Source organism: Lissotriton vulgaris, chromosome 10, assembly GCF_964263255.1.
Source record: "Lissotriton vulgaris chromosome 10, aLisVul1.2, whole genome shotgun sequence".
Lineage (NCBI taxonomy): Eukaryota > Metazoa > Chordata > Amphibia > Caudata > Salamandridae > Lissotriton > Lissotriton vulgaris.
In genome coordinates, this window is record NC_141698.1 from 1090098898 (window position 1) to 1090124967 (window position 26070).

The following is a 26070-nucleotide window of genomic DNA, read 5'->3' on the forward strand; positions in this document are numbered from 1 at the left end:
TATCCTCCCGAACAGCGGGTTCGGGATATTCAGGCTCTGATTCCGATCTTTCTGCCTTTATTCCGAGTCTTGGCCAGGTTGACGCTGCAGCGTCTGGGGCTGATGGCCTCTGCATTCTTCTGGTGCATCACGCCAGGTTGCGGATGCGGGCTCTGCAGTGGGACCTGAAGTTTCAGTGGGCCCAGCATCAGGGCAACCTGTCCAAACGCGTCCGGATCTCGGATGGCACTGTGAGACAGTTACAGTGGTGGCTCACATACCGCGATTGGGTCAGCGGCAGATGCCTTTCCCTACCCCAACCGGAGCATGTAGTAGTGACAGATGCTTCCCTCCAGGGTTGTGGGGGCCACACGGGGAGGCTAAGATCAGACGCCTCTGGTCTCTGGCGAAGTCCCGGCTCCATATCAACCTTCTGGAGCTGTGGGCGATCCGTCTTGCACTGAAGGCATTCCTTCCCTCTGTTCGGGGAAGTGTAGTGCAGGTGTTCAAGGACAACACCACCGCCATGTGGTACTGCAACAAACCGGGCGGGGTGGGGTCTTGGACCCTTTGTCAGGAGGTTCTGCGCCTCTGGCAATAACTGGAACACCAGGGCGTCTCCCTGGTGGTCAACATCTAGCAGGTTCCCTGAACGCCAGGGCGGACGAACTCAGCCGGCGGTGCATGATAGATCACAAATGGCGTCTGAACTCTGACGTGGCGCAAGGCTTCTTTCAGCAGCGGGGAGAGCCTTGGTTAGATCTATTCGCCACCGAAGAGAACGCGCAATGTCATCAGTTCTGCGTGTTGGAGTTTCCAAGGCGGCACTCGCTCGGATACGCTTTTCGTCGCGAGTGGAGCTGCGGTCTGTTGTACGCCTTCCCGCCTATACCACTTCTGCCCAGAGTGCTGAAGATCAGGCACGACCGGGCCCAAGTCATCCTTGTGGCTCCGGATTGGGCACGATGATACTGGTATCCCAAGCTACTCACCATGTCAGTCGATCCCCTGATTTGTCTGCCTCTCCGGGAGGACCTTCTGTCACAGCAGCAGGGGACGGTCCTCCACCTGAACCTGTCCAGTCTCCACCTACATGCATGGAGATTGAGCAGCGACAGTTGAGGCCATTTGACTTGCCTCCTGAAGTCTGTAACGTGATTCTGGCAGCCAGGCGTCCCTTCACAAAATCGGTATACGCCTGCAGGGGGAACAAATTTGTGGCATGGTGCACAGCAAAGGCTGTGGATCCACTTTCTGCCCCCCTTTCAGAGGTTATCCTCTTTCTTCTTTCTCTTGCCCAGCAGGGCTCTGCTCTGGGCACTATCAAAGGCTATCTCTCTGCCATTTCAGCCTTCTTGAGGCTTCCTGATCAGCCTTCTCTTTTCAAGTCCTCGGTTGTAAGTAGATTCTTGAAAGGCATCACACACATGTTTCCTCTTGTTCCTTTCGTGATGCCTCAGTGGGACTTGAACCTTGTTCTAACCTATTTGACGTGCGCTCCTTTCGAGCCACTTCACAATTGCCCTCTTTGTCTTCTCACTCTTAAGACTGCATTCCTGGTTGCCATCTCCTCTGCCCGGAGACTGAGTGAGCTCCAGGCTCTATCTTCTAAACCTCCTTTCCTCTGTTCATCCGGACAAAGTTGTCTTTAGGACTCGTCCTTCTTTCCTGTCCAAGGTGGTTACAGCCTTTCATATCGGGCAGTCCATCACCTTGCCCACCTTCTTTCTGCCTCCGCATCCCTTGAAAGAGGAAGAGAGTCTCCACCGTCTGGACCCAAAGCGCGCGCTCTCTTTTTATCTAGACCGCACACGCCGGTGGGCGACAAGCTCTTTGTTGGTTACGTGGGCGCTAAGAAGGGGCAGGCGGTGCACAAACGGACCATTTCTCGATGGGTCGTCTTGTGCATTAAGGTCTGTTACTCTTTGGCGAAAAAGGAGCCTCCTGTGGGGCTGTGTGCCCATTCCACTCTGGCCACGGCGGCTACTACTGCCCTGGGTTGGGGAGTCCCTTGCAGGACATCTGTCAGGCGGCTACGTGGGCCTCGCTGCACACGTTTGCTAGGCACTACTGCCTGGACAGCCAAGTCCAGAGAGATTGCTTTTTCGGCTGTTCCGTTCTCCAGGACTTTCTGGTGTGATCTTGTTTCGCAGACCCACCACCAGGTTAGTATTACTGGGTTACCTATTCTAAGGTAAGGAAACTAACACTAGCCTGTTTCTTTCAGATGCACAAGTTGCTTATCTTCGGTAACAATATATCGGTATGAAACAGTGGTTAGTGTTAGATTCCTTACCGCCCCACCCATCCTCCCAGTTCTGCCAACCGATATCTAGGGTTAAGGTATCTCCCTTTGAGAGCCCTAGTTTCATGGCACCAGTGTCGGTCTCTGGCATGGCTCTGCGTTCCTGGCGCGGAAAGCTATGTACAAGAACTGACGTCAGCGCGCGAGGGCGGCGTCTAAGTACTCCGACGTCATCACGGCGACGGATGCGGAGCTGCAGATGATGCCTACCGACGCGCAGGGGTACTGCTTCGCAAAACTTTCCGGATCCAGTCTGACTCCTGGGGAAATTCTAAGGTAAGGAATCTAACACTAACTACTGTTTCTTACAGATATATCGTTACCGAAGGTAAGTAACTTGTGCATCTGTCTCACGCCTCATTCACCATACTGCTACGCGTTGCGTCCATAGTATCCTAACGATAACATCACCTTGGTGTTCGTCAGGCAAGACAATGAAACACTCCCACATTGGATCACAAACCAAGGAAAACACTTCCAACCACCCACCCTACACATACCATAGCTTGCTAACCAGGTAGGGAAGTGCTTCAGTGCCATATATGAGTAAGCGTTCTAAAAATGCTGCAACAGAAGGACTCCCCTTCATTCATAATCAAATAAAGTAAAACAAAGGGAGAAAAGTTATGTTACAAATGATTACATATGATTTTCTTTCATGTCCGGGCCTTTCCAGACTATTGGAACAAAAGCAAATGGCCGGTATTTGGAAAGGTGACAACCTTACTTTCATTAAAAAGCACTTTACTCAGTTCTTTAACACATGCTTCAACTCTACAAAGTCCACTTTCAGAAAATGCATAGTTCTTCACTGTTCAGCAACATATTGTCTGCTAAGCCTTGCACTCGCTGCACAGTCCTCTTCTACTTCCAGTAATAATCGAACTCCACTCTTGGCAGCCTTTTATTTCCACAAAACCTTGGCAGTCTACTTTACAAGGGCTTACTTTACAGTTTAGTTTTCATTAACTCAATTATGTTCTCACACTGTGCTACACTGCACAGATTTCAGATGCCAGCATTCTCTACATCCTATACTAAGTACATCTCCATGTTGCCAACCGACATTCACTACCAGTACAACTGCCCACGCTACACAATTGCTGCATACCCCTAAGGCACACAGGTGTCAACCTCTTCTAAAAGGTTTTGAATGCGCATGCACCAATCTGTCTGTGTACAATCCCAGCCTGGGTGCTGCACCTGCTCAAAATGTTGGCCAGTGCATGTTGGAATGTATTTTACTTACCTTCATCTCAAAAACCATTCTGCTAATGTTGGAAGACACCATTTTTGAGGGTGGAGTCGGGGTAGCAGCTAAAATATGCACAGTCTTAGAGCCCACTATGTGTAACTAACAGCTGTTATTATCTTGTTGAAATGTACACACTTTGTTTATCAAAGGTTGAAAAGATAAGGTTATACTGCAGGGATTCATTACTGCGGGAGACACGATTTCTGCAGCAAGTAAGCCATTGACATGTTTTACTAAGGAACAAAGAATGTGCATTGCTGATTATGGCTCATCATGTAATTTCCCTGGCCCTGTGCTAGGAAGGGCTATGTACCTCAGTTGACAGCTCAAAAATGAAAGGCTTATAGTAAAATTAAGATAATACATTGTAACCATGACCTTCTCTTCCAGGGGATACTCATTAATAGTCATAAGCACTGAATTATCTCCGCCCACGAGCGGGAACCCGGAACACATAAACAATATACATATATATGTGTAAATATATCCAAAAGAACATAGTACTAACTAATAATACACATATACATGTATAATACCATAATATGCAGCCTAACATATATACATAGGCTAATAAAACCAAACCTTACACACGTTCTGAACCATGAAAATATGCTGTATATAAATGCAATAAACAGGCATGAGCCTAAAATGCATTTCATAACCATGAAAAACCTTTTATTTTCATCAAAGAGCCTGTTGTAAACAGTTATTAGCCTAAAAGGCTGCATATGAAAAAATGTCTGTGTACAGAAAATCAGACTGGCACCCTGCCTTTAAGGCCCCAGAGAATCTGCACACTTTGCCTTTAAGGCCTCCAGGAGAACTCTGTTCCCATCATGCACCACAGGTGACAGTTAGGTCAGGTCTTTTTTGCGGCTTGTTCTGTGAGGAACCTGGAACTTGAGCTCTGCTCATTTGTTGTATTTTCTGTCAGAAGTTGGTTTTTCTTGTCATTTTTTGGCAATATATTGCTTTGGTGGTGGTTTACTATCTTTTTCTGACTAGACTGTTGGTGTTTTTTAGTCAGAATGCCACCTTTATTTTACAAATGTCCTTCCTGTGGGAAGATGTCAAAAACTGACCCACACTCTGTTTGTGTGGTGTCTTCCAGCTTCTCATAAGGTGGAAGATTGTTATCATTGCCGCAACCTTTCTAATAGGACTTTAAGAGAAAGGGAGAGAATGAGGTTGCTGAGCCTTCTGGAGAGAGAAACCGTGGTGAGAAGAGTTCCAAGGGCTTGTTATCATCTGCTAAGCCATCTTCTCAGCATAAACGTCTAAGATCAGCGTCTTCAGAAGGTAGAACTAAAAAACATAGACTCCAGGGAGCGTCGGGGTCAAAAAAGGTGCGCTCGACGTCAAGATCCAGATCGTCGTCAGCAGTGTCGGCGTCGAAGAGGGCTCTGTCGACGTCGAGGACTTCGCCGGTGAGGCAAGGTTCAGCGTCTCGACAGTCGCTGTTGAAATCCTTTTCGACGTCGAGACATTTGGTGTCGATTGCAGTAAAGACGACGTCGGGAGCGCAATGTCCGACGTCGAAGGATCGTGAGAGTTCGACGGAAGAGAGGCGTGCGACGTCGAAGGATCGTATGTCGACGTCGAAGGGTAAAGTGTCGACGTCGAGAGGGAGTCTCAACTCACAGGCGGACGACCTCAGCAGAGACTTCGTCGAAGCGCATGACTGGGTTCTCAACGAAGACGTCGCGCACAGCATTTTCCAGGATTGGGGAACACCAGACATCGATCTATTTGCAGACGCGGCAAACGCAAAATGCCCCGTCTTCGCGTCCAGGTTCTACTAGAAAGGGTCTCAAGGGAATGCCCTTTTGATAAACTGGTGTCAAAACTTGCTGTACGCTTTTCCACCGACACCGTTGATACCAGCAGTGATCAATCGGCTGTACAAGACCCACTCCAGAATGATACTGATTTGCCCAGAATGGCCACGCCAGTGGTGGTTCCCAGATCTCCTCCAGTTGTCAATAATGCCACACAGGAGATTACCTTGTCGCCCGGATCGTCTGTCCAAACAGGAGGGGCGAGTGTTCCATCCCAATCTGCCCTCCCTGCACTTTCTACTTCACAATTGTATGGTGTCCTACCCAGCGCTCAACAGGGCACAACCCCCCCTTAATACTCCCTGCGCTTGGCAGCATGGCTCCTGAAGTCATCCAGTACGGGCATTTACAGCTGAATCCGGAGTGTATGAACATTTAAGGAGGCAAAGCGGCCTTCTACCAGACAATCCTACGGATTTAAGTGGAAGCGCTTTTACCTTTGGTGTCAGAGTAAGGGTCTTGATCCTATTCATGGTCAAGAACAGGTGATCTTCCCTTATCTTCTTTACCTTGCTGAATCTGGTTTGCAGTTTACTTCCATCAAAGTTCATCTTGCTGCAATAACGGCTTATAGAAAGTCGCCAAAACAGGTATCTTTCTTTCGGATGCCTGTGGTGAAGGATTTTCTGGAGGGGTTGAGGAAGGTGTTTCCTCGAAGTCAGGTCTCCTTCTCCACCTTGGGAGCTTAATGTGGTGTTGACTAAGTTAATGGGCCACCCCTTTGAGCCCATACATAAAGCGTCTTTACAACACTTATCTTGGAAAGTAGCGTTCCTGGTGGCCATCACTTCTGCTCGTAGGGTGAGCGAAATCCAGGCTCTGTGTTCGTATGAACCGTACACAGTTTTTCATGGAAACAGAGTGGTACTCAGGACTCATCCCGCTTTCCTTCCTAAGGTATTGTCGGATTTTCATATTAACCAATCCATAACATTGCCTACTTTCTTTCCAAACCCTTCGAGTCCGGCTGAACGGGCTCTACATTCATTAGATCTGAAAAGGGTTTTGAAATTTTACTTAGATAAAACAAAGTCTTTGAGGCACACGGACCGTCTGTTTGTGAACTATGGTCCTACGAATTCTGTTTTGGCAGCATCCAAGAGATCCATTTCTAGATGGATAGTGTTATGTATCTTACTGGCTTATCAGCTAGCCCACAAGTCGTTATCAGGTAGACCTGGGGCTCATTCTACGAGGGGGAAAGCTTTTACCACAGCTCTCCTTAGGAATGTGGCTATGTCAGAGATATGTTAAGCAGCTACTTGGCGTTCTGTGCATACGTTTACACACCATTACTGTTTGGATTCTGATGCGCAGACTGATGCGCAAGTGGGACAAGCATCACTCAGAAATTTGTTTGCTACTTCTAGTTAAACACTGTGGTTATAAAGTGTGGCTATGCATTTATCTGTTCGCCCGCTCCTGGTGGGTATGAGCTTGCTACTCTATTCGGTGCTTATGACTATTAATGAGTATCCCCTGGAAGAGAAGGATTAGTTACTTACCTGTAATCCTAGTTCTCTTCCAGGGGTATACTAATTAAAGTCATAAGCACCCTCCCGCCTCCCTGGGCGAGCAGTAACATTGAGGTTTATCGTTCCAATAGGTATTATGAAGGTTTTAAGTGCAGATTCCTGCTAAAGTTTACTGTACCGTACAAAAGAACTGACATAACTGTCACCTGTGGTGCATGATGGGAACAGAGTTCTCCTGGAGGCCTTAAAGGCAAAGTGTGCAGATTTTTCTGGGGCCTTAAAGGCAGGGTGCCAGTCTGATTTTCTGTACACAGACATTTTTTCATATGCAGCCTTTTAGGCTAATAACTGTTTACAACAGGTTCTTTGATGAAAATAAAAGGTTTTTCATGATTATGAAATGCATTTTAGGCTCATGCCTGTTTATTGCATTTATATACAGCATATTTTCATGCTTCAGAACGTGTGTAAGGTTTGGTTTTATTAGCCTATGTATATATGTTAGGCTGCATATTATGGTATTATACATGTGTATGTGTATTATTAGTTAGTACTATGTACTTTTGGATATATTTACACATATATATGTATATTGTTTGTGTTCCGGGTTCCCGCTCATGGGCGGAGATAATTCAGTGCTTATGACTTTAATGAGTATACCCCTGGAAGAGAACTAGGATTACAGGTAAGTAACTAATCCTTGTGACATGTGTTCTTTGCATAGGACTGGCCCAGTTTTGTGAGGTAGACGTAGAGGAAAAGAATGAGACTTCCTACAAATAAAAGAATACAGCACTTGCACACTGTCTTATGTGGGATATAACAGTGTGTGGTCCAGTTCAATTCAATGAATAAACCAGCCCTGGAATAAACATTAGCAAATCTTGTTTTTTGCAGCTGAGGCAAAACACAGCTCCGTGTTAACACAAGCAGAGCTAGGGACAAAGGAAGAGGGTGGATGATCGAGAGCCTGGGAGTGGCAGGTCCGAGAGGTGAGGGGCCTGTTTTGGGAGGATTGGGTCAGTGCATGTAAAGCGCTTTCATTCCAACGTCATCTGCCACTGCGCTTTAATATTAAAACAAGATATAAAGCACGGTGGCAGTCAATGTTAAAATCAAAGGGCCTTGCATGCACTGAGCTGCTTTGACTGACTACCACGCAGAGGGAAATTTAAAGCGTGGTGTGGTCAGTGAAAGCAGTCCAGTGCAGGCAAGAATCTTGGTTTTTAACATTGATGGCAACTGCTATAGCTGCTCAGTGCCTGCTAGGACCTTGGATTTTAATGTCTGCTGCCACCGCGCTTTCTGTCTGAAGGCAGATGTAAAGCGTGATGGCAGCCAATGTTAAAATTAAAGGGCCTTGCATGCACTGAGCCGGTTTTACCGACTGCTGCTGCTAGCCCAGGGGCCCACTTACCAGTCCTGTTCAGCTTCTCCGGACAACGAAACGGCAAATACGAAGTGCTGTGCCATCCTGGAAAAGAGATGTGGCCCGTGACTTCAAGAAGAACCTCAGTCTTTGGCCCGCCCAGCCTCAGCTAAGCTCGGTACAAGCAATCTGAGCAGCTGGTTTGGGTGAGGGTGGGCAAGGCCTGATAGCCCTAAAAGACAATGAAGGGATACAAAATAAATGCTAAGAATGAAGTCTTCAAATTAGATAGCAGGCAGGAGATACTCCCAGCTCGTGATCAACCAGTTGGAGAACCCTAAAACATAGGTTGGAGGCATGTGGGCTGCTGAATTCATATCTGTGCATAGATTGCCGCCTAGTGCTGGGTCCGGATGATTGCACCTTGTTGTCCTGGAAGAGTCTTCGAAGTATCGCGAGATAGGTGAATTCTCCCCTGGAGTACAGTGCGCATGGGCATCTTCTCCATCCTCAGATTGTTTTTTTTCGCCATTGGGTTCGGATGTTATTCCTATACTCCAACTTCGGAATCGAAACTAAACTTTTCTTAAGACCAAAAAGACTTCGACGGTATTGTTCTCGCTCGGTACTTCTTGACTCGATCAAACTTTCCATCTCGACCTGGTCGGTGACGCGGGCCGTTTGGCCTTTTCGACGCCATGCGAGCCTGCGGTCAATGGAAAGGAGCCTGTTCAAAAGGTGCCCACAATGCCAGTTCCCGCATACTGACAAACACACAGTATGCAACAAGTGCCTATCACCAGACCACAAGGAAGAAACCTGCCCAGCCTGTGCCCAATTCCACTCGAAGAAAACCATCCAGATTCGACGGGCCGCTAGGCAAGAGATGCAGCGACAGGCACCGGAACCAGACAACATCTTCGATGATGAACAAGAACTTCCTGAAGCGGCAAATTTGGTTCTAGAGATCGTCACCGTCGAGGACTACTCGGACCGAGATCCCACTGGGGCAAACCGTGAGTACACTGCCCCGACACAGATTACCCCGTTACCGAAGGCTCCGGTCGAGGCATCGCCTAAAGGCCTTAGCCAAGATCCCAAAAAACATTCAGCAGCCCCGCCGTCCGGCTCGGCTCCGAAAAAAAAGACTAAGCCTTCAGAGACCCCAGGTCCAAGTAACGTTATCTCTAAGAAGGTCGTCGACCCGAAGAAGGCCGTACAGCCTAAGGGCGTCGACCCGAAGAAGGCCGTACAACTTTAGGGCGTCAACCTGAAGAAGGCCGTCAAGCCAAAGGGCGCCGAACCAAAGAAGACCGTCGAGCCAAAGAAGGCGGTCTAACCTAAGAAGGCCGCAGAGCCGAAGGGCGCCGAACCGAAGGGCGTCGTACCGAAGCCTGTAGCCCAGCCAAAGAAGGTTATCGAGCCAAAGAAAGGCACCGACCCAAAGACAAGTGCACCTAAAAGACCAGTCGATTCGAAGAAAATCGTCGACTCGACAAAAGGCAGTCAACCTAAAAAGCCTGTCGAGCACTGAAAGCTCATCAAACCTAAAGATCCGGTCGATCCGCAATCAGTCGTTGTCCCGGACAAAGAGGCCGAGCAGAGAAAGAGCAATAAGGCACCGAAAGTCGTCGAACCAAAAAAAATTGTCGACCCGAAGGCAACAGTCGATCCAAAAAAGACTAAGCCAAAGAAGTCAACAACACCACGGACAGTGGAAGAAGACCTCTTCCATCCAGATCCATCAGAGGAACAGGCAACATTATATATAAACCCTGAGACTGGTAAAGTCACAATCCTACACAGAAAGAAAAGGCCATTGAACACGGACTCTTATTCCCCCATTCCTCTAAAGGAAAAGGACTTTGGGACTTCTCCCTCTAGACCTTTCATTCCTTTCTATCCCACTATGCCTACTACGCCTTTTGCTCCTTACTCTCCTACACACTCAGATTACAATGAGGATAACACAGGGGAAGATCTCAAGAGGATTATAACTACCCAGAGGACTCTAACCCTCAAAATGAACCATGGGATGATCAGACTGATCCATACGACACGCATCCCATCCCTGACACCTCCTCATACCCAACAAAGCAGTCACCTACTGACGACACCTTTGTCTTCAACCAGCTGATAGATAGGGCAGCGCAGTACCAGAACGTAGACATGCACAATGACCCTAGAGATGAAGACTTTCTATTTGAAACATTCCCTACTTCAGAGACAAACGTTAGAACACTTCCTATGTTGAAAGGGGTACTAAAACACGTGCCAGATATATTTAAAGATACAGCCAGGGCACGTGTAATCAATCCCAGGATCGAAAAGAAATATAGAGCGGCTCCTGCAGACCATACTTATATCAGAGGTCAGTTACCATTAGACTCACTAGTAGTGGCTAATGCACACAAAAGGGCCAACTCACAGACAACAGGAGAAGCTCCACCTCCTGATAAGGAGAGGAGTCCAAAATACTAGAGGCCTCGGGTAAAAGGGTAGCATCACAAGCTTCCAATTCATGGTGAATTGCAAATACACAGGCTCTACTAGCTCGTTACGACAGAGCACACTATGACCAGCTTGAAAGTTTAATGCAACACATGCCTGAGCCTTTCAAAACCCAAGCTAATGACCTCATACTAGAGGGGAAACTTATTACAAATGCCTCCATTAAATGTGCGCTTGATGCAGCTGACACTGCAGCCAGGTCCATTAACACTAGCGTCTTACTACGAAGACATTCATGGCTACGTATTTCCGGCTTTAAGAACTAGGTGCAATATACCATTCTTAACCAACCAGTCAATCAAGACTTCCTTTTTGGCCCTACAGTCGACACCATTTTAGACAAAATGAAAAAGGATACAGAAACTGCAAACTCAATGGGTGCATTGCAGTTTCAACAACAGAGGTTCCTTTCGACGCTCCTCATACAGAGGAGCTACACGGGGCAATACTTCACAAACCTCGTCTACATACAAAAGCAACACCCAAGGTTCCTTTAACAAGAGCTCCAACAGAGGAGGTTATAGGGGCAACAATAATAAGGGAAGAGGACGTGGAGGCAATAACACCAGAGCCTCCACTGCCGCAAAATAGTGACTTCATCACACTACCTCCAGACCATTTAACACAGGTCGGAGGCAGAATCCAACAATTCCTACCAGTCTTGAACGCAATTACCACAGACAGGTGGGCGAGACAAATTATCCAGTATGGTTATTGCCTAGAACTAACTTCTACTCCACCCAACATACCACCCAGACACCGTCCTATGTCCAAAGAACACATCACCCTGCTACAACAAGAGGTGAAATGCATGCTGGAAAAGGGGGCCATAGAGCCAGTCCCTTTCCAACACCAAGGGACAGAAGTATACTCACTATACTTCCTTATTCCCAAAAAGAACGGCTCTCTCAGACCAATATTGGACCTCAGACCCCTAAATCAATACATACTGTTGGAGCACTTCCATATGATCACACTACAGCAAGTTCTCCTGTTGCTCCAGCAAGGAGACTTCCTAGCAACATTGGACCTCAAGGATGCATATTTTCACATACCATCCAGCTCACAGAAAATATCTCAGGTTCACAATAGAAGGTCAACACTACCAATTCAAGGTTCTCCCCTTCGGGGTAACCACGGCACCAAGAGTGTTTACAAAATGCTTAGCGACAGTAGCGGCACATCTCAGGAGGTAACACATCCACATGATTCCATACCTAGAAGATTGGCTAATACAAGCAAAATCGTACGAACAGTGTGTAATAGACACGTCTCAAACACTTAAGCTGCTACACAGCCTAGGTTTTTCGATAAACTGCCCAAAATCGCATCTACAACCATCCCCCACACAACAATATCTGGGAGCTACTATAGATACCTCAGTGGCAAAGGCATATCCAAACTCAGCGAGGATAGCCAGCATGCAGATGCTCATTCGCAAATTTCTGCCACAACACTCTTTGCCAGCTCGAGTCTACATGCAGCTCATAGGCATGATGGCCTCTTGCATATTCATTGTCCCTCATGCCCGACTGCAAATGCGTCACTGCAAGAGTGCCTCGCAAGACAGTGGAACCATGCTCAAGGACTACTAAAAGACCTAGTTTTGGAAGACAGTCGCGCTTACAACTCTCTGCAGTGGTGGAACCCACAAAACCTTTCCAAGGGGCGACTGTTCCAAGAGCAAGTTCCACAACTAGTACTAACATCGGACGCATCACTGAAAGGTTGGGGAGCCCACCTACTTCAATACACAGTACAAGGGCTCTGGACAATCAAACAAAAGAAACTGCATATCGACCAACTAGAGTTGCTAGCAATATTCCTATCCCTAAAAGCATTCCAAAAATACTTGTACAGCAAGACTGTGTTGATCCGGATGGACAACATGACAGCCATGTACTATATCCAGAAACGGGGAGGAACACACTCTCCACAGCTGTCCCACTTGGCACACGGCATATGGAAGTGGGCAATTCCAAAAATCCTCTTTCTCCTGGCAGAACACCTCCCAGGGAAAGACAATCAAATTGGAGATCTGCTCAACAGACACAGCCAACAACTACACAAATGGGAGATTCACCCCCAAGTTCTCCAGCCATTCTTCAAAAAGCGGGGGCACCCAGAGATAGACCTGTTTGCCACAAACAAAAACTCAAAATGCCGGTACTTTGCCACCAGGTTCCCACATCCGTTGTCACAGGGCAATGCGATATGGATGAATTGGTCAGGCAGATTTGTGTACGCTTTTCCACCAGCACCACTGATTCCGCTGGTGGCACGCACACTACGGCAACAGTCACTCACACTGATCCTAGTTGCTCCCACATGGGCGAGACACCTATGGTACACAATGTTCCTGGAGCTTTCCGTAGTTCCTCATCAAAGGCTACGCCTCGCACCCCATCTTCTAACTCAGATCCATGCAGAAATCAAATACCCAGATCCCAATCAGATGAACCTAGCGATCTGGCTCCTGAAGTCTTAGAATTTGGATACCTTAACTTCCCTCCAGACTGCATGAATATCATTAAAGAGGCAAGGAGACCAACTATTATTTATTTTATTTTATTTTTATTTTAGGTTTTTATAGAGCGCGTAGTCACCCTCAAGTATCCCAGCGCTGAAACCTCGGACTCCTAGGTGGGGGTGAAGAGAGACTGCTGATGAATCAGGGGAAAGTAGGGTTTTGAGGGACTTCCTGAATCGTAGGAGGTTTGGTTCAGCTCTGAGACTCGGGGGGAGCGCGTTCCATTTTTTTGCTGTGTTGACAGAGAAGCGGCGGCCACCTATGCGGGCCTTCTTCACCCTGGTAATAATAATAAGGTTTCCCTGTTCTGACCGGAGTGCTCTCGTCGGTCTGTATGGAGTGATCCAATTATTCAGAATAGGGGGGCCGGCGTTGTGCAAAACCTTGTGGGCCAGGCAGAGGGCTTTGAAAACGACTCTTTCCCTCACAGGGAGCCAATGAAGTTTCCTCAGAGCTGGTTTGGCTGATGTTCTGGCTGGGGTGTTCGTGAGTAGGCGAGCTGCGGCATTCTGGGTCTTTTGCAGTATTTGAAGAGTGGCTTCCGGTGCTCCAAGGTAAATGGCATTGCTATAGTCCAGCCTGGATAGAACTAAGCCTTGAATCAGCAGAAGACGGGACTGGGATGGTAGTAAAGGGAGCACCTTTCTGCATGATCTGAGTAGGCCATAGCAGATGCCGGCTGTTTTCCTGGCCTGGGTCCTGAAGGAGAGATCTGTCTCCAGCCAAACTCACAGACTCTTAACCTCTGTCTTGGGAGTAGGGAGTTCACCCATACAGGCGGGCCAAAGGTTGGAGGGAAGGCTCATAGTTTTTTGACCTAGGAGCAGGATCTCTGTTTTTGACCCGTTTAGTTTGAGGTCTGAGTCACTCATCCATTGATGGATGTTGGAGAGGCAATCTCGAAGATTGGAGGGCTCTAGCTTGGGGTGGGAGAGAGTCACCACCAGCTGAGTGTCGTCAGCATAGCTGACGATAGTGACTCCGAATGGTGAGACCAGCTCCTCCAGTGGGGCCATATACACGTTAAAAAGCGTGGGGCTCAGTGAAGAGCCCTGAGGCACTCCACACCGGAGGGGGATAGAGGGGGAGCGGCTTTCTCCTTCCCAGACTTGGAAGGAGCGTCGGTGGAGAAAGGATGTGAGCCATTTCAACGCACTGTCTTTCACGCCGATGTTATCCAGGCGCTGGGTTAGGACCTGGTGGCTGACAGTGTTGAATGCCGCGCTTAGGTCTAGGAGGACCACTGCCACTGATCCTCCAGTGTCGATGATTTCCCTAGCCTTCTCTACGGCTGCCAGGAGGGCGGTGTCAGTGCCCTGGCCTGGTCTAAAGCCTGTCTGGGAATTTTTAAGGAGATGGTTTGTTTCTAGGAAGTGAGATAGCTTTTTATTAGAGCATGCTATGCAGCTAAATGGAAGAGAATTGTTATTTACTGCAACAAAAACCAAATCATCCCATTAGATGCTTCCATACAGAACATTATATGTTACCGACTGGATCTTCAAAGATGCAACCTAGCATACTCTTCTATAAGACTACACCTTGCAGCTATAGCAGCATACCTCCAAAACAGGCATTACCTTTAACTGTTTAGAGTACCAGCAATCAAGGCTTTTATAGAGGGTCTTAAAAGGGTGATTCCTCCAAGGCACCCACCTTCCCCAGTCTGGAACCTAAATATAGTACTTACAAGACTTATGGGACCTCCTTTCGAGCCTTTACACTCATGCGAATTGCAATTTCTAACATGGCAGGTGGCATTCTTGATTGCCATTACCTCACTCAGGCGAGTTAGCGAGCTACAACCACTAACAATTCATGAACCCTTCATGGAAATACATGCCAACAGGGTAGTACTTAGAACAAACCCTAAATGTATGCCAAAGGTCATATCCACTTTCCATATTAATCAATCAATAGAACTGCCAGTGTTCTTCCAAAATCCACAGTCAGTAGCTGAAAGAGCCCTACACACACTGGATGTATAGAAAGCTCTGCTTTATTATGTGGACGGAACGAAATCATTTAGAAAAACAAAGCAATTATTTGTGCTTTTTCACCACAACATAAAGGGAATCCCATATCAAAGTCAGGAATAGCCAGATGGATAGTTAAATGCATTCAAATATGTTATCAAAAGGCTAAACGCCCTTTAACTGTCCCCCCCCAAGAGCACACTCTACGCGCAAAATGGGGGCATCCATGGCTTTCCTAGGGAATATTCCTTTTGAAGACATTTGTAGAGCAGCCACATGGACTACCATACACACTTTCACCAAACAATATTGTGTGGACGTGCAAGCAAAGCAGCAAGCTGCTGTAGGCCAGGCTGTCCTCAAAACTCTCTTTCAAACTGCTGCAGCTGGCACAGGTAACCACCGCTAGAGGAGATACTGCTATACAGTCTATGCACAGATATGTATTCAGCAGCCACAAATGCCTCAAACGGAATATGCTACCTACCAGAATGCATCTGTTCTTGGCATGTAGGGTTGCTGACATTCATTTAGCCCGTCCTCCTCCCCGGTGCCTGTTGCATCATCTTTTGCATGGCCATCTCTTACTTTACTATCTCCATCTCTGCCACAATGGCGAAAAGCAATCTGAGGATGGAGAAGATGCCCATGCGCACTGTAGTCCAGGGGAGGAGCCACCTATCTCGTGATACTTCGAAGACTCTTCCAGGACAACAATGTGCAATCATCCGGACCCAACACTAGGCGGATATCTATGCACAGATATGAATGTCAGCAGCCCTACATGCCAAGAACAGATGCATACTGGTAAGTAGCATATTCCTTTTATGGTTAGGAGGTAATTTTATACCGTATATTTTTTTGTCATTTAAAAAAAAAAAGACTGTCTCCAGGTGGAGAAAATAAGATCCAATGAGGATGCTATCCATTGTTAGTACGTCAATGGTGACCAAAAACATACAGTTGACCGAACATAGCTGTTGAGGGTCCCAAATGAATTTCTAATGAGATCCTCCTATGAATTTTGGTTCCGCTTATTTTTGATATTTTGAAGTTCCTTTTAGGCCTACCACCTAGCAAACATGTTACTCCAAAAGTGTTTGCTGGAATGCCAGACCTCATTTAAGTGAACCAGCCATGACAATGACAATGTGTGCTTGCAAAAATAAACTATTTAAAAAAAAATGTCATATTACAGCATACGTCTGTGTATTACTCTTGTTTGGGGACAGTTAGTCTTATGCCATTGTGTGAATGGGCCAGTGTGGAGAGTGGATTAAATGTTTTTAACATTTGTATTTTTATTTTTGTGTCCAGGGCTTAACGTTTGTTTTGAAGAACTGGTTTTGAACAGAATTTTAAAAAATTATATTTTAATTTAATGTTTCACGCACATCTAGCAGCTAATTTAAGACTCCTTTTTATAGAGATCTGAAATTACATGGAGATGCTCTATACATTCAATATTTTGTGTGCATCTTATTGTGTATGTTTTTTTTGGTTATCTTTTTAAAACCTGAAAATAATTTTTCATTTTCCTTTACATGGAAAGACCGGAGATATGTTCGTCAGAGCAATCTACTTGATGTTTCAGAAGATGAAATGCAGAAAGAAGCCGCTGGTGATGAGTCAATGAGAAATGTGAGCATCAGACGGCGACGTTCTACCTTGAGAGGTAGCAAAGGAGAGAGTTCCTTTGTTGGGATGCTGTCCCCTCCCGGCCATTCCACATTGGATGACTTGTCACAAATCCATGGTGAAAATGAGCAGACTGACCAGGGCGTGCCTTTGGATGACCTATGTCTTGACAGTGTTGTTGTGGAAGGTGCAGCAACAGCTAAATGCCCTCTTGAAGACCAGACTGATATGGAACTCTCACTGGCTCCCTTGGATACTTTGGCAGAGGTCAAGAGCTCCACACCTCAAAGGAGGAGGAAGCCAGCTGCTAGGAGGGAACGTGCCGGAAGGGAACGTGGCAGGAAAGGGAAAACAGATGGTCCAGTTATTGCACCTCTGAAAAAGCCCTGGGAAAACGCAAAACCAAGAGCCAGGTCGAAGAGCAGAGAGCGAGGAACTGGGAAACAGACTGCAACTGGCAGGGAAAAATTGGATATTTCAGTCTGCTCTAATGATGCTTATGACTTTGTTGCAGAGGAGAGTATCCATATCACCCCGTTTCGACAAGGCAGGGTTCCTGAGGAAAGTGTAGTAGCGGAATGCCAAAGCAGCAGGTGTGATGAGACTGAATCAGAAGAGGATGACAGTGTGTATGTGCCGTACAGTAAAAAAGCCAGGAATAGGCTAAGTCTAGAGGAGGAGAAAAGCCCAGCAGCTACTTTAAGACCAAGATCTAAGAGACAGCCAGCAAAAGCACAGCAGCAGTCCCTGGACGAGAAAGAAAACAAAAAGAATGTAAAATCTGCACCAAAGGCTGGAGTTGGTAAGTGGAACCTCATAACATCCTTTTGTTGTATGGAAATTCTTTGGTGAGTGATAATTCTTATCTTGTTTTAAAATCTTATTCACATTTATAATTACATTTCAGTTTAGCAGGCCAAATTCAAGGATATTTTACCTTGGAACCACAGGTAGACATGCAAAATGTTACACTCGAGGTGTAACAAATCATTTTTTTTTTTCAGAACAAAATTTTGTTATGTTGTTGAAAAGATGTCTGACAAGCACAGCGCCCCGGACACCGGAGAAGCTGCGAACATTAGTTGAATAATCACATTTAGGCAATTCAAACAACAGTGTTTTCTTGTATACGGAATAAAAATAATAAAGTAACATTCCAACATCCCCCCTCCCTTCAACCTTCTGGTCGTGCCTGTGATGACGTGGCCTAGGGCTGATATACCAATTGTGTCCCAGCCTCGGAACCCTTGCAGGGCCGCCAACGCCGGCAGTAGTCCGTTCTGCCACAATCGGGTTTCCCTTGTTAGTCTGTTCCACCACCCCATGCAGCAAAGTGCTTCGCTCCATATGTGAAACACTATTTGAGTAACCACTGGGAGCCTCTTTCTCTTAGTTGTCGAGTAAAGTATGGTGTGCAGCGTGTCAGGGTACATTAGATGTCTCGAGGGCATAGGTCGGTTCACCCCGGTCCCCATACCACCACTCATTCAGTATCAATAAATGAGAGGCTTGATAGTAGGACAAAATGTCCGACGTTGCCAAACCGCCCAGAGAAACTGACCGAGTGCCGAGTTCACCTGCCTGAACCACTGCGGTGGAATAGGGTATGGGTGATTTTGCAGCTGGTATAATAAACGTGGGAGGGCCACCATTTTAAATATGGCTGATCGGCCGAAAACATTTAAGGGCATTCGGCACCATGTGGCCATGTCAGATCGGACCCGATCCCACACGGGTACTACGTTGCGTGTCCAGGAGATCCCACGCAGGTCTGTTAGGAAAACACCTAGGTATTTAAGGCCTCCCGTCTCCTCCTGCAATGTGGCCGGCCAGGGCCCCAGGCCCCGGCGCTCACCCAGCACCCACAGAACCGATTTTCATAAATTCAAGTGGAGGCCCGAAACCTCCCCAAATATTCGCATAATGTCAAGGACCCGCGGGCCGGATCTATTAAGGTCCGTAAGGACAAACAGGACGTCGTCCGCATAGAGTGCGATTCTATCAGTAGGCCCCTCCTCCCATTCGATACCTTGCATCTGTGCATCCACTCGCACCCACGCCGCCAGCGGTTCCATGTCCAGGGCGAATAAGTATGGCGACAGGGGGCATCCCTGTCTGGTGCCCCGACCTATGGGGAATGGGTCAGACACCGCCCCAGCCACTCTCACCGACGCCATTAGGTCTGTATATAATAGCTGCAAATATGATAGGAAGTTGGGCCCGAGATTTAGGCGGGACAGGAGTGCGCGGAGGTAAACCCAGCTCACTGAGTCGAAGGCCCTATCTATATCGGCCAGTAGAAGCGCCGCTGGAATCTTCGCTGCTCGGGCTGCTTCGACCGCCACCTGTGCGCGTCAAATATTGTGTCTTGTTGCTCTGTGGGGCATAAATCCGGCCTGGTCTGGGTGGACCAGGTCTGTAATGTACGGGAGTAGACGGTTGGCCAGTGCTTTCGCCAATATTTTCGCTTCGGTGTTCAATAATGATATTGGTCTATAGGACTCATGTTGTTCAGGGGACCTCCCCGGCTTACAGAAGACCACTATTTCAGCGTGTCGCCAGTCCTGCGGGAGTCGGCCACACTCTCTGGCCGCCTCCAGCGCTCTTCTGTAGTATGTTCCTAGTTGGAGGTGAATTTCTTAAAAAATTCACAAGGGAACCTGTTGGGTCCGGGGGCTTTGCCAACATTTAATTCTCCGAGGGCTGTGTCCAGCTCCTCCGCTGACAAGGGGAGTTCCAAGCGGGCACGCCCCTCATCTGAGATCGCCTGTGGCGGGAGGTCGGCAAGGAATTTGTCAACATCTTCTGCCGGGAGGGACTCTCGGGGGGCATATTGGGCGGCATAATACTGTGCGAAGCTGGCCGCCGGGGCCGTCATGGTCGTTCCCTCACTATCACGAAGACACAGTAAGGACTGCGCATGAAAAGTGCTCTGGCAAAGTCTATATAGCATCGAGCTGGATTTATCGCCCCATTGATAGATCCTACTCTGAGTCGCCAGCCACAGCTGTTTAGCCTCATCTAATAGCAAGGAGGCATACAATTGCTGCATCAGCAGCAACTGACCCACGTCTTCCACACCCCCTCTAGTATTACATTTTTCTTCCTGGTCTCTGACCCGATCTGCAGCCTTCACTATGTCCTCTCTACGTGTCTTACGAGCAGCCGCACACCAAGCAATGTCTACCCTGCGTAGCGTGGGTTTCAGGGCCTCCCATAGGGTCATGTCGTCAGTGTCAGACCTCCCATTACTCCAGTAGAGAGCAATGGCCTCCCTCGTGTGTGTGTGTCTGGTAGGTGTCTAGTTGCAAATGCCATGTGGAGAGGCGCCATCGGAATGGCTGTCGTCTTTTATCAAGAAGTAAGTCAGTCGCAATTGGGGAGTGATCCGACAGGCCGCGCGGCAGGATAGAAGTGGAGTTCACCCTCCCAACCCAGAAGTGGGGGACAAACAAGTAATCGATCCTGGAGAAGGATCTGTGTACTGCCGAGACATATGTAAATTCACGACTTTGAGTGTGTTGGTGTCGCCATGCGTCAACCCATCCCATCCCTCTCACCATGCCATTCAACTTAGTAGGTGCGTCCGTTGGCACGTTACCCCCCAGCCTGTGGCGATCCATTCGTGCATTCATCACATCGTTCCAGTCACCACCCACTACTGCCAGAGCTTGTGGTATCTCGGCCCATACATCAAACAACTTTTCAATAAGAGCACCTTGTAGTGGAGGTGGGGCATATACACTACCGAAGACTACCGCCTCAGTGCCTATCTTGCCCCGAACAAATACGTATCTGCCCTGTGCATCCCCCCATTGAGCCTCATGAACATAGGACAGTCCGCGGTGTACTAGGACAGCCACTCCCTGAGATCCCCTCACAAAACCAGCATGCAATACCTGCTGATATCCGTAGCGCTGTAAACTAAGAGTCTTGGTACCCATGAGGTGAGTCTCCTGTAGCAGTAACACATCAGCTTTCTCCTTCTTACCCTGTCGCAGGACTGCGCCACGCTTTATCCTATCTAGCATTCCCCGTACATTCCAGCTCATAACACGCATTAATGCCCTCTGAGGGCCTGTCTCGGTAGTATCAACCGCCATCTATAAGCAGAAAGAGGAATGGCCCAGGTGTCAGAAACCACACACGCATACCATGTTTCCATAGGACCTGAAAGAACACTGTGCAGATGAAAGCAACCCCCCCCCCTTCCCCTCCCCAACTCACCCCAACTAACCCCCCGCTACCTCCCCGTTCCTAACTACCCCCAAAACTCCCCCACCCCATACCTCAGCAGCGTTGAAGTACCTGTCGCAGTATAGATCGTCTCCGGCCCCCAACGGGAGGTCAGAGACCCACTATCCCAATGGATCCCCATGAACTACCCACTTAGTCCCAACTTACCCCCGCTAACAAACTCCTCTGAAATGAGGGGTCGTGTCCACCCTCCCTTTGTCGTCCCCCAACCCGCGTCCCATAGTCACAAAATTACTTGTTCATCAGGAGTCTTAGGTAATACATTACAAAAGTCATCTTCGCCCAGGAGGCGTCCAGTCCCCACCCTGGGCCCTTGTCTGAAGGCCGCCACACACCTTTGGAGCTCATGATTCCAGATTTTGAGAGTCTGTAGCCTCCGCCGCCCCATCGTCAGGAGGAGGGTTCTTCTTAGTTCTTGATCTCCAATTGCTCCTACTTCACGATCGCCGGGGGATCCGAGGGGGCCCCGCCGTGGAGGATAAGTCCGAGTCTCGACCCGGAGGAGTATTTACTCTAATCCGGACTGTCTCATCAGGCCAGACAGACTTCTTCCGGAGTATTAAAGAATTGGGTCCGGGACTGAAAGACCACCCGCAGACTGAATATTTAGGCCCCTCAGTCGTGCCTTGGCCACAGTAAAGGACTGACGTTGTTGCTGTACCAGCCTGGTGTAGTCCGGGAATATCAAGATTTTGTGGTTGTCGAATAATAGCGGCTCCTTTGTGCGCGCTTGTCGCAGAATCGTGTCACGATCATGGTAATTGAGCAGCTTGGCTATCACTGGCCGAGGGCGAGCTCCCACCGGCGGCTTTTGGACCAGTGCTCGGTGCGCGCGCTCAATAAAACAGCGCGAAAGGGACTCCGGAGGGATCCACCCCTCCAACCAACGGGTCAGAAAGGCTTCCATATCGCCCTTCTCACACCCCTCCGGAAATCCCACAAATCGTAGATTGTTTCTCAGAGCACGCCCTTCTGCGCCCGCAAGGCCCTTCTGAATCCCTTCCATGTTGGCCACTTTCTTTTTCAGGGTCGCCACATCGTCTTCTACCCCCATGATTCTGGTCTCCGTCTCTGTAATGCGTGCAACAGCGTTTCGCAAATCCTGGCACAGCAAAGTAACATCGGCCCCAACTGCCCCTATTTTTGCATCTAGCATGTCTCTGGATTGTGTTATCGCCGCCATGAGGGCTGCATTGTCCGGGCCGGACACTGGAGGGCCCCCCGAGGCTCCGGCGCCCCCAGTCGGCCCAGTAAACTTGTCTATTGTGCCTTGTTTCGAGGTACCCCCGCTGTTGCCACCCTCGTCATGATGGCCTATGAGTATGAGTTCATGGTCCAGGGCGTATAGATCAGGAGATTGTTGTCCACTCCTAGGCCAGCCCGTGTGCCCACCCGCGCTATCTCGTCTCTCCACACCAGTATCACAGCAATGTCTTGGCACCCCCTTCCATCTTTATTATAAATTAGACGCTCCACGTCTAGCGTAGGGGATGCACGGGCCTCACCGCTGGTCAGGTGTCACTCCGAGGGCATCACCACCACTCCGTCGAGGGCCAGGGGCCTCAATGCGTAGGCAGTCGCAGGATCTGCATAGGGTTGCTCGCCTCCGCCTCCGAACACCTCCGTGCCTCCGCCTGTTTGTCAGGGACCAGTCTTCAGCGCCCAGGCCCCCCGTCGCGGCGGGTCTCCTCCGCGGTCCTATTACACCGCCGAGCAGGGGGTACGCAATGGCGTGCCGTGCATGAGGCGCTATCTCACCATGGCCGTGTGGCCGGGCTCGGCAGAAGTCATCCGCTTCCCTTGTGGCGATCGCTATCGACTAGGATCCGTCAGGGGTCAGGGGGGAAACAGTAGAGGTTTTCCGCATCACCCGCGAACTAGCAGTTTCCCCCCGGTCCGACACGACCGCCGAGTGGGGCCTGCCCAGTTCCCCTCGCACTCCTCACCATCGCAGGCGGCGCAGCCTCAGATAGCTGATTGTGACAGCGATGTCGTTAACTGCAGCGACCTCTCCACGCTGCACCGTCAACACACTCCGGTCTTCCACTCACCGGAAGTGCGGACTCGCCCACTGCTCCGCTCCTGCACCGGCCGCGCTGCACTTCCGCCCGGGCGTTTTCAAACTCGAGGTCCCGGCTTCCACGCGCCGGGAAGGCCTCGCTGCTTCGGGGTCTGGATCTCCGTCGAGCAGGCGTCAAAGTTGCTCAGATCGCCGATGGGGGCACCTCATCCACCTCCGACAGCCATCTCGGGGTCGGGGAGACGCAGGATATTCATCGGATAAGTTATCGGCGGAACGGAGCTCTTAGGCTGCGTCCGCCATGTTCGCCGCCTTAGCCACGCCGCCGTAACAAATCATTTTTAATGAGTAGCGAGTTTGTGTGTTTGGGATGCACAAGTGGGATGATTGCAGGCTGGGAAGGACTTGCGGTTGCATTTAGTATGACTTGTTCGCAGTTTTCCTCTTTGTGTTGGACTTGGATGTGAGTAGTGATGGTTAGGCTTCATATGTTAGGAATGAATAACTGAAGAGGCTAAGGCAGGCGAGAGAAACCTGTTTTTTCTTATAATATACATTGAAAACATTTACATGCAAATCACATTATTCTCTTTCAAGAAAAAAAATAACAAGTCCGTACCTAAAATTTAAATTTTCTTGACTATTTATTTGGAATCACTTATCCTCTTTTTACGTCTTGTCTGAAAGCCGTATTAAGCAGTCTAGTGTTGGAAGACCTATTTTTCAGAAAACCAATAATTAGGTTAGCACATTCCTTATCCATTGTTTAACTTTGTCTATCTAATTTTTTTATTCAACTCCCTCTTATTTGTCCCTCACATATAGAGCATAGCTTCATTACTTCCTTTACTTGGATGACTTGAATACTTGCACATATTCAGGGAACAGTGTTTTTTCTTTTGCTTTCAGCGCTCTATAGAAGTGCATGTGTGTTCTTCTCTCCCGCTCTCCGTTGTGTCCTGCTTCCTCCTCCTCATTCCCTGCATCATCGCCACATCGTTTTTTTTTGTTGTTTTTTTACATTGGAGTCAAAATGACTGCAGCTTCATTACATATGCTTGTGCCAATGTCATAGTGCAGAGGCTGCTGTAGTGGCATGCCGCATGCATTTTGATGGATGTACAAACACACATCACACAGTTTTTTTTCTCTGGTGCTCCCCATTACCCTCAATAACAATGTTTGTTCTTTTTACTGATGCAGAATAGCCTTGGCAAAAACCAAAGAAAAAAGTTGCTGCTTTTTAATTTTTTTATTTTACTACTGCTCCTCCACTTATTATCCTCTTTTCATCCCGGGTCTTCTTTTTGATGTGTCTTTCCCTAGTCCAAATTCCCTGTTTTATCTCTGAGGCAAATTATGTGCCGTTATCAGTCTGTTTTCTCGCATCCAAACATATCTCCATTAAAATGTTTTGGGACATTTTTGAATGATTTTGCATTTCTATCTCCTCTCAGTAATGTATGTAATCAAATTGGCGATTCGTGCTGCTTGATGTTCCGTTTGAAGGAGAACTGGAAAAGCAAAACTTCCATTGCCCGTAAATGTTATAGATTATGAATTATTTTTCCTGTAAGTTTCCCCTGATAGCAAATTGACTTCCTGATGAGCTATCATCTAATGTGCATATACTAAGAATGTATTTTGGTGAGTAGGTATTCGCCAGCTGGAATACTATGTATTAATTATATTTCGTTATGTAAGTTTGGAGCAGTCTAGACATGTTTTATTGATGCAGCTAAGTTTACCAGGGACATGTATTACTAGTTTATATGTTGTCCAGAAACCTGAGATCCTCTATTAGATGAATGTGATACTCATTTGTGTATTCACCTCTTGGCTTTAGTGTTGATTAGAACAGCCTTCGCACTAAAATGATCCTGCTGCAGCTGTTTTCATTGAATGTCTGTGCCTCATTTGGGCTTTAATTACAGGGATTCATCAAATTGTTTTAGTTAGACCACTAAAATGTCCTGTTTGTGTACTGACAATTTTTCTAGCTATCGTAACAAAGTTACAGAGGCGAGGAATATAGTGTACTTTATTCAATTTTTATCACAGCTGCCAAGAAAACACAACAAAGACTTCCTTTCCCATAACACCTTGGGGAAAAGTTAGCAGTAAATCAGTGTCCAATCATCAACAGTCCAGGATCCTTTGAAAGTCCCTAAGAGGTGGCCCCTGTAAACCTACCAGCCTGCCATCTGAGACGCTGTTCTGACCTTCTAGGGTGAGATCCTTTTACTCTTAGGAGACCCAGAACAAAAGCCTGTCTGGGAAGAGGGTACAACACCCCCTCCCAAAGGATGACCTGCTGATTAGCCTCCTTGTGCCGGCAGTCTTCAAAGAGCTGCCACCTCTAGAATGGGAATCTGGCCCCCTCACAGGACACAAATCCACCCTCCTTTGTCCAGGAACCCCCTGGCACCTGGACAGGTGGGAAAATTAGCTAGTTAGCTAGGTGTGCCACTTCCAGGCTAGTACCACCCCTAAGGTGGGCTACTATGAGGTGGACACGATTTTTCAGAAGTAGCCATCTTTGTGATGGCATACTTAGGAATTCTGGGAGAGGGTTATGCCCACTTCCCACAGGAAGTAGTCATGTAGGGGGGCTTATTGGCCCCAAGGGTCAGTAGCCAATTCGCTACTACCCTACACTCCCCTAATACCTAATTTCAGTATTATGGTGAGTCCCTGGCACCAGTGAAGCAGATCCTGATGGCCTAAGAAAAGAGAGGACACCGAAGAGCTGAAGAAGCAGCTGACCTAGTACCAATCCTGTCAGCTTTTCCTCATCCCTCGTCGAAAACTTTGTCCAAGTCGACCCGTCCTGCAGCTGCTGACTCCAGAAACCTGGGAGGACTGCCTGCCTTCGAAAAAGACTCAAAACCTCCCAGGATCAGTGGACCTGTTCTGA

General features: G+C 48.0%; 1 protein-coding gene across 2 annotated transcripts in view; it reads left to right on the forward strand.

Annotated features, from left to right (window-relative positions):
- The window catches only part of SGO1 (shugoshin 1), a 211246-nt gene that overhangs the window by 70048 nt on the left and 115128 nt on the right, over nt 1-26070 (forward strand). For both annotated transcript variants that reach the window (XM_086942163.1, XM_086942164.1), the window contains one exon: nt 16791-17678. In XM_086942163.1, the coding sequence (XP_086798289.1) occupies nt 16791-17678 (888 nt within the window). The remainder of the gene's footprint in view (nt 1-16790; nt 17679-26070) is intronic.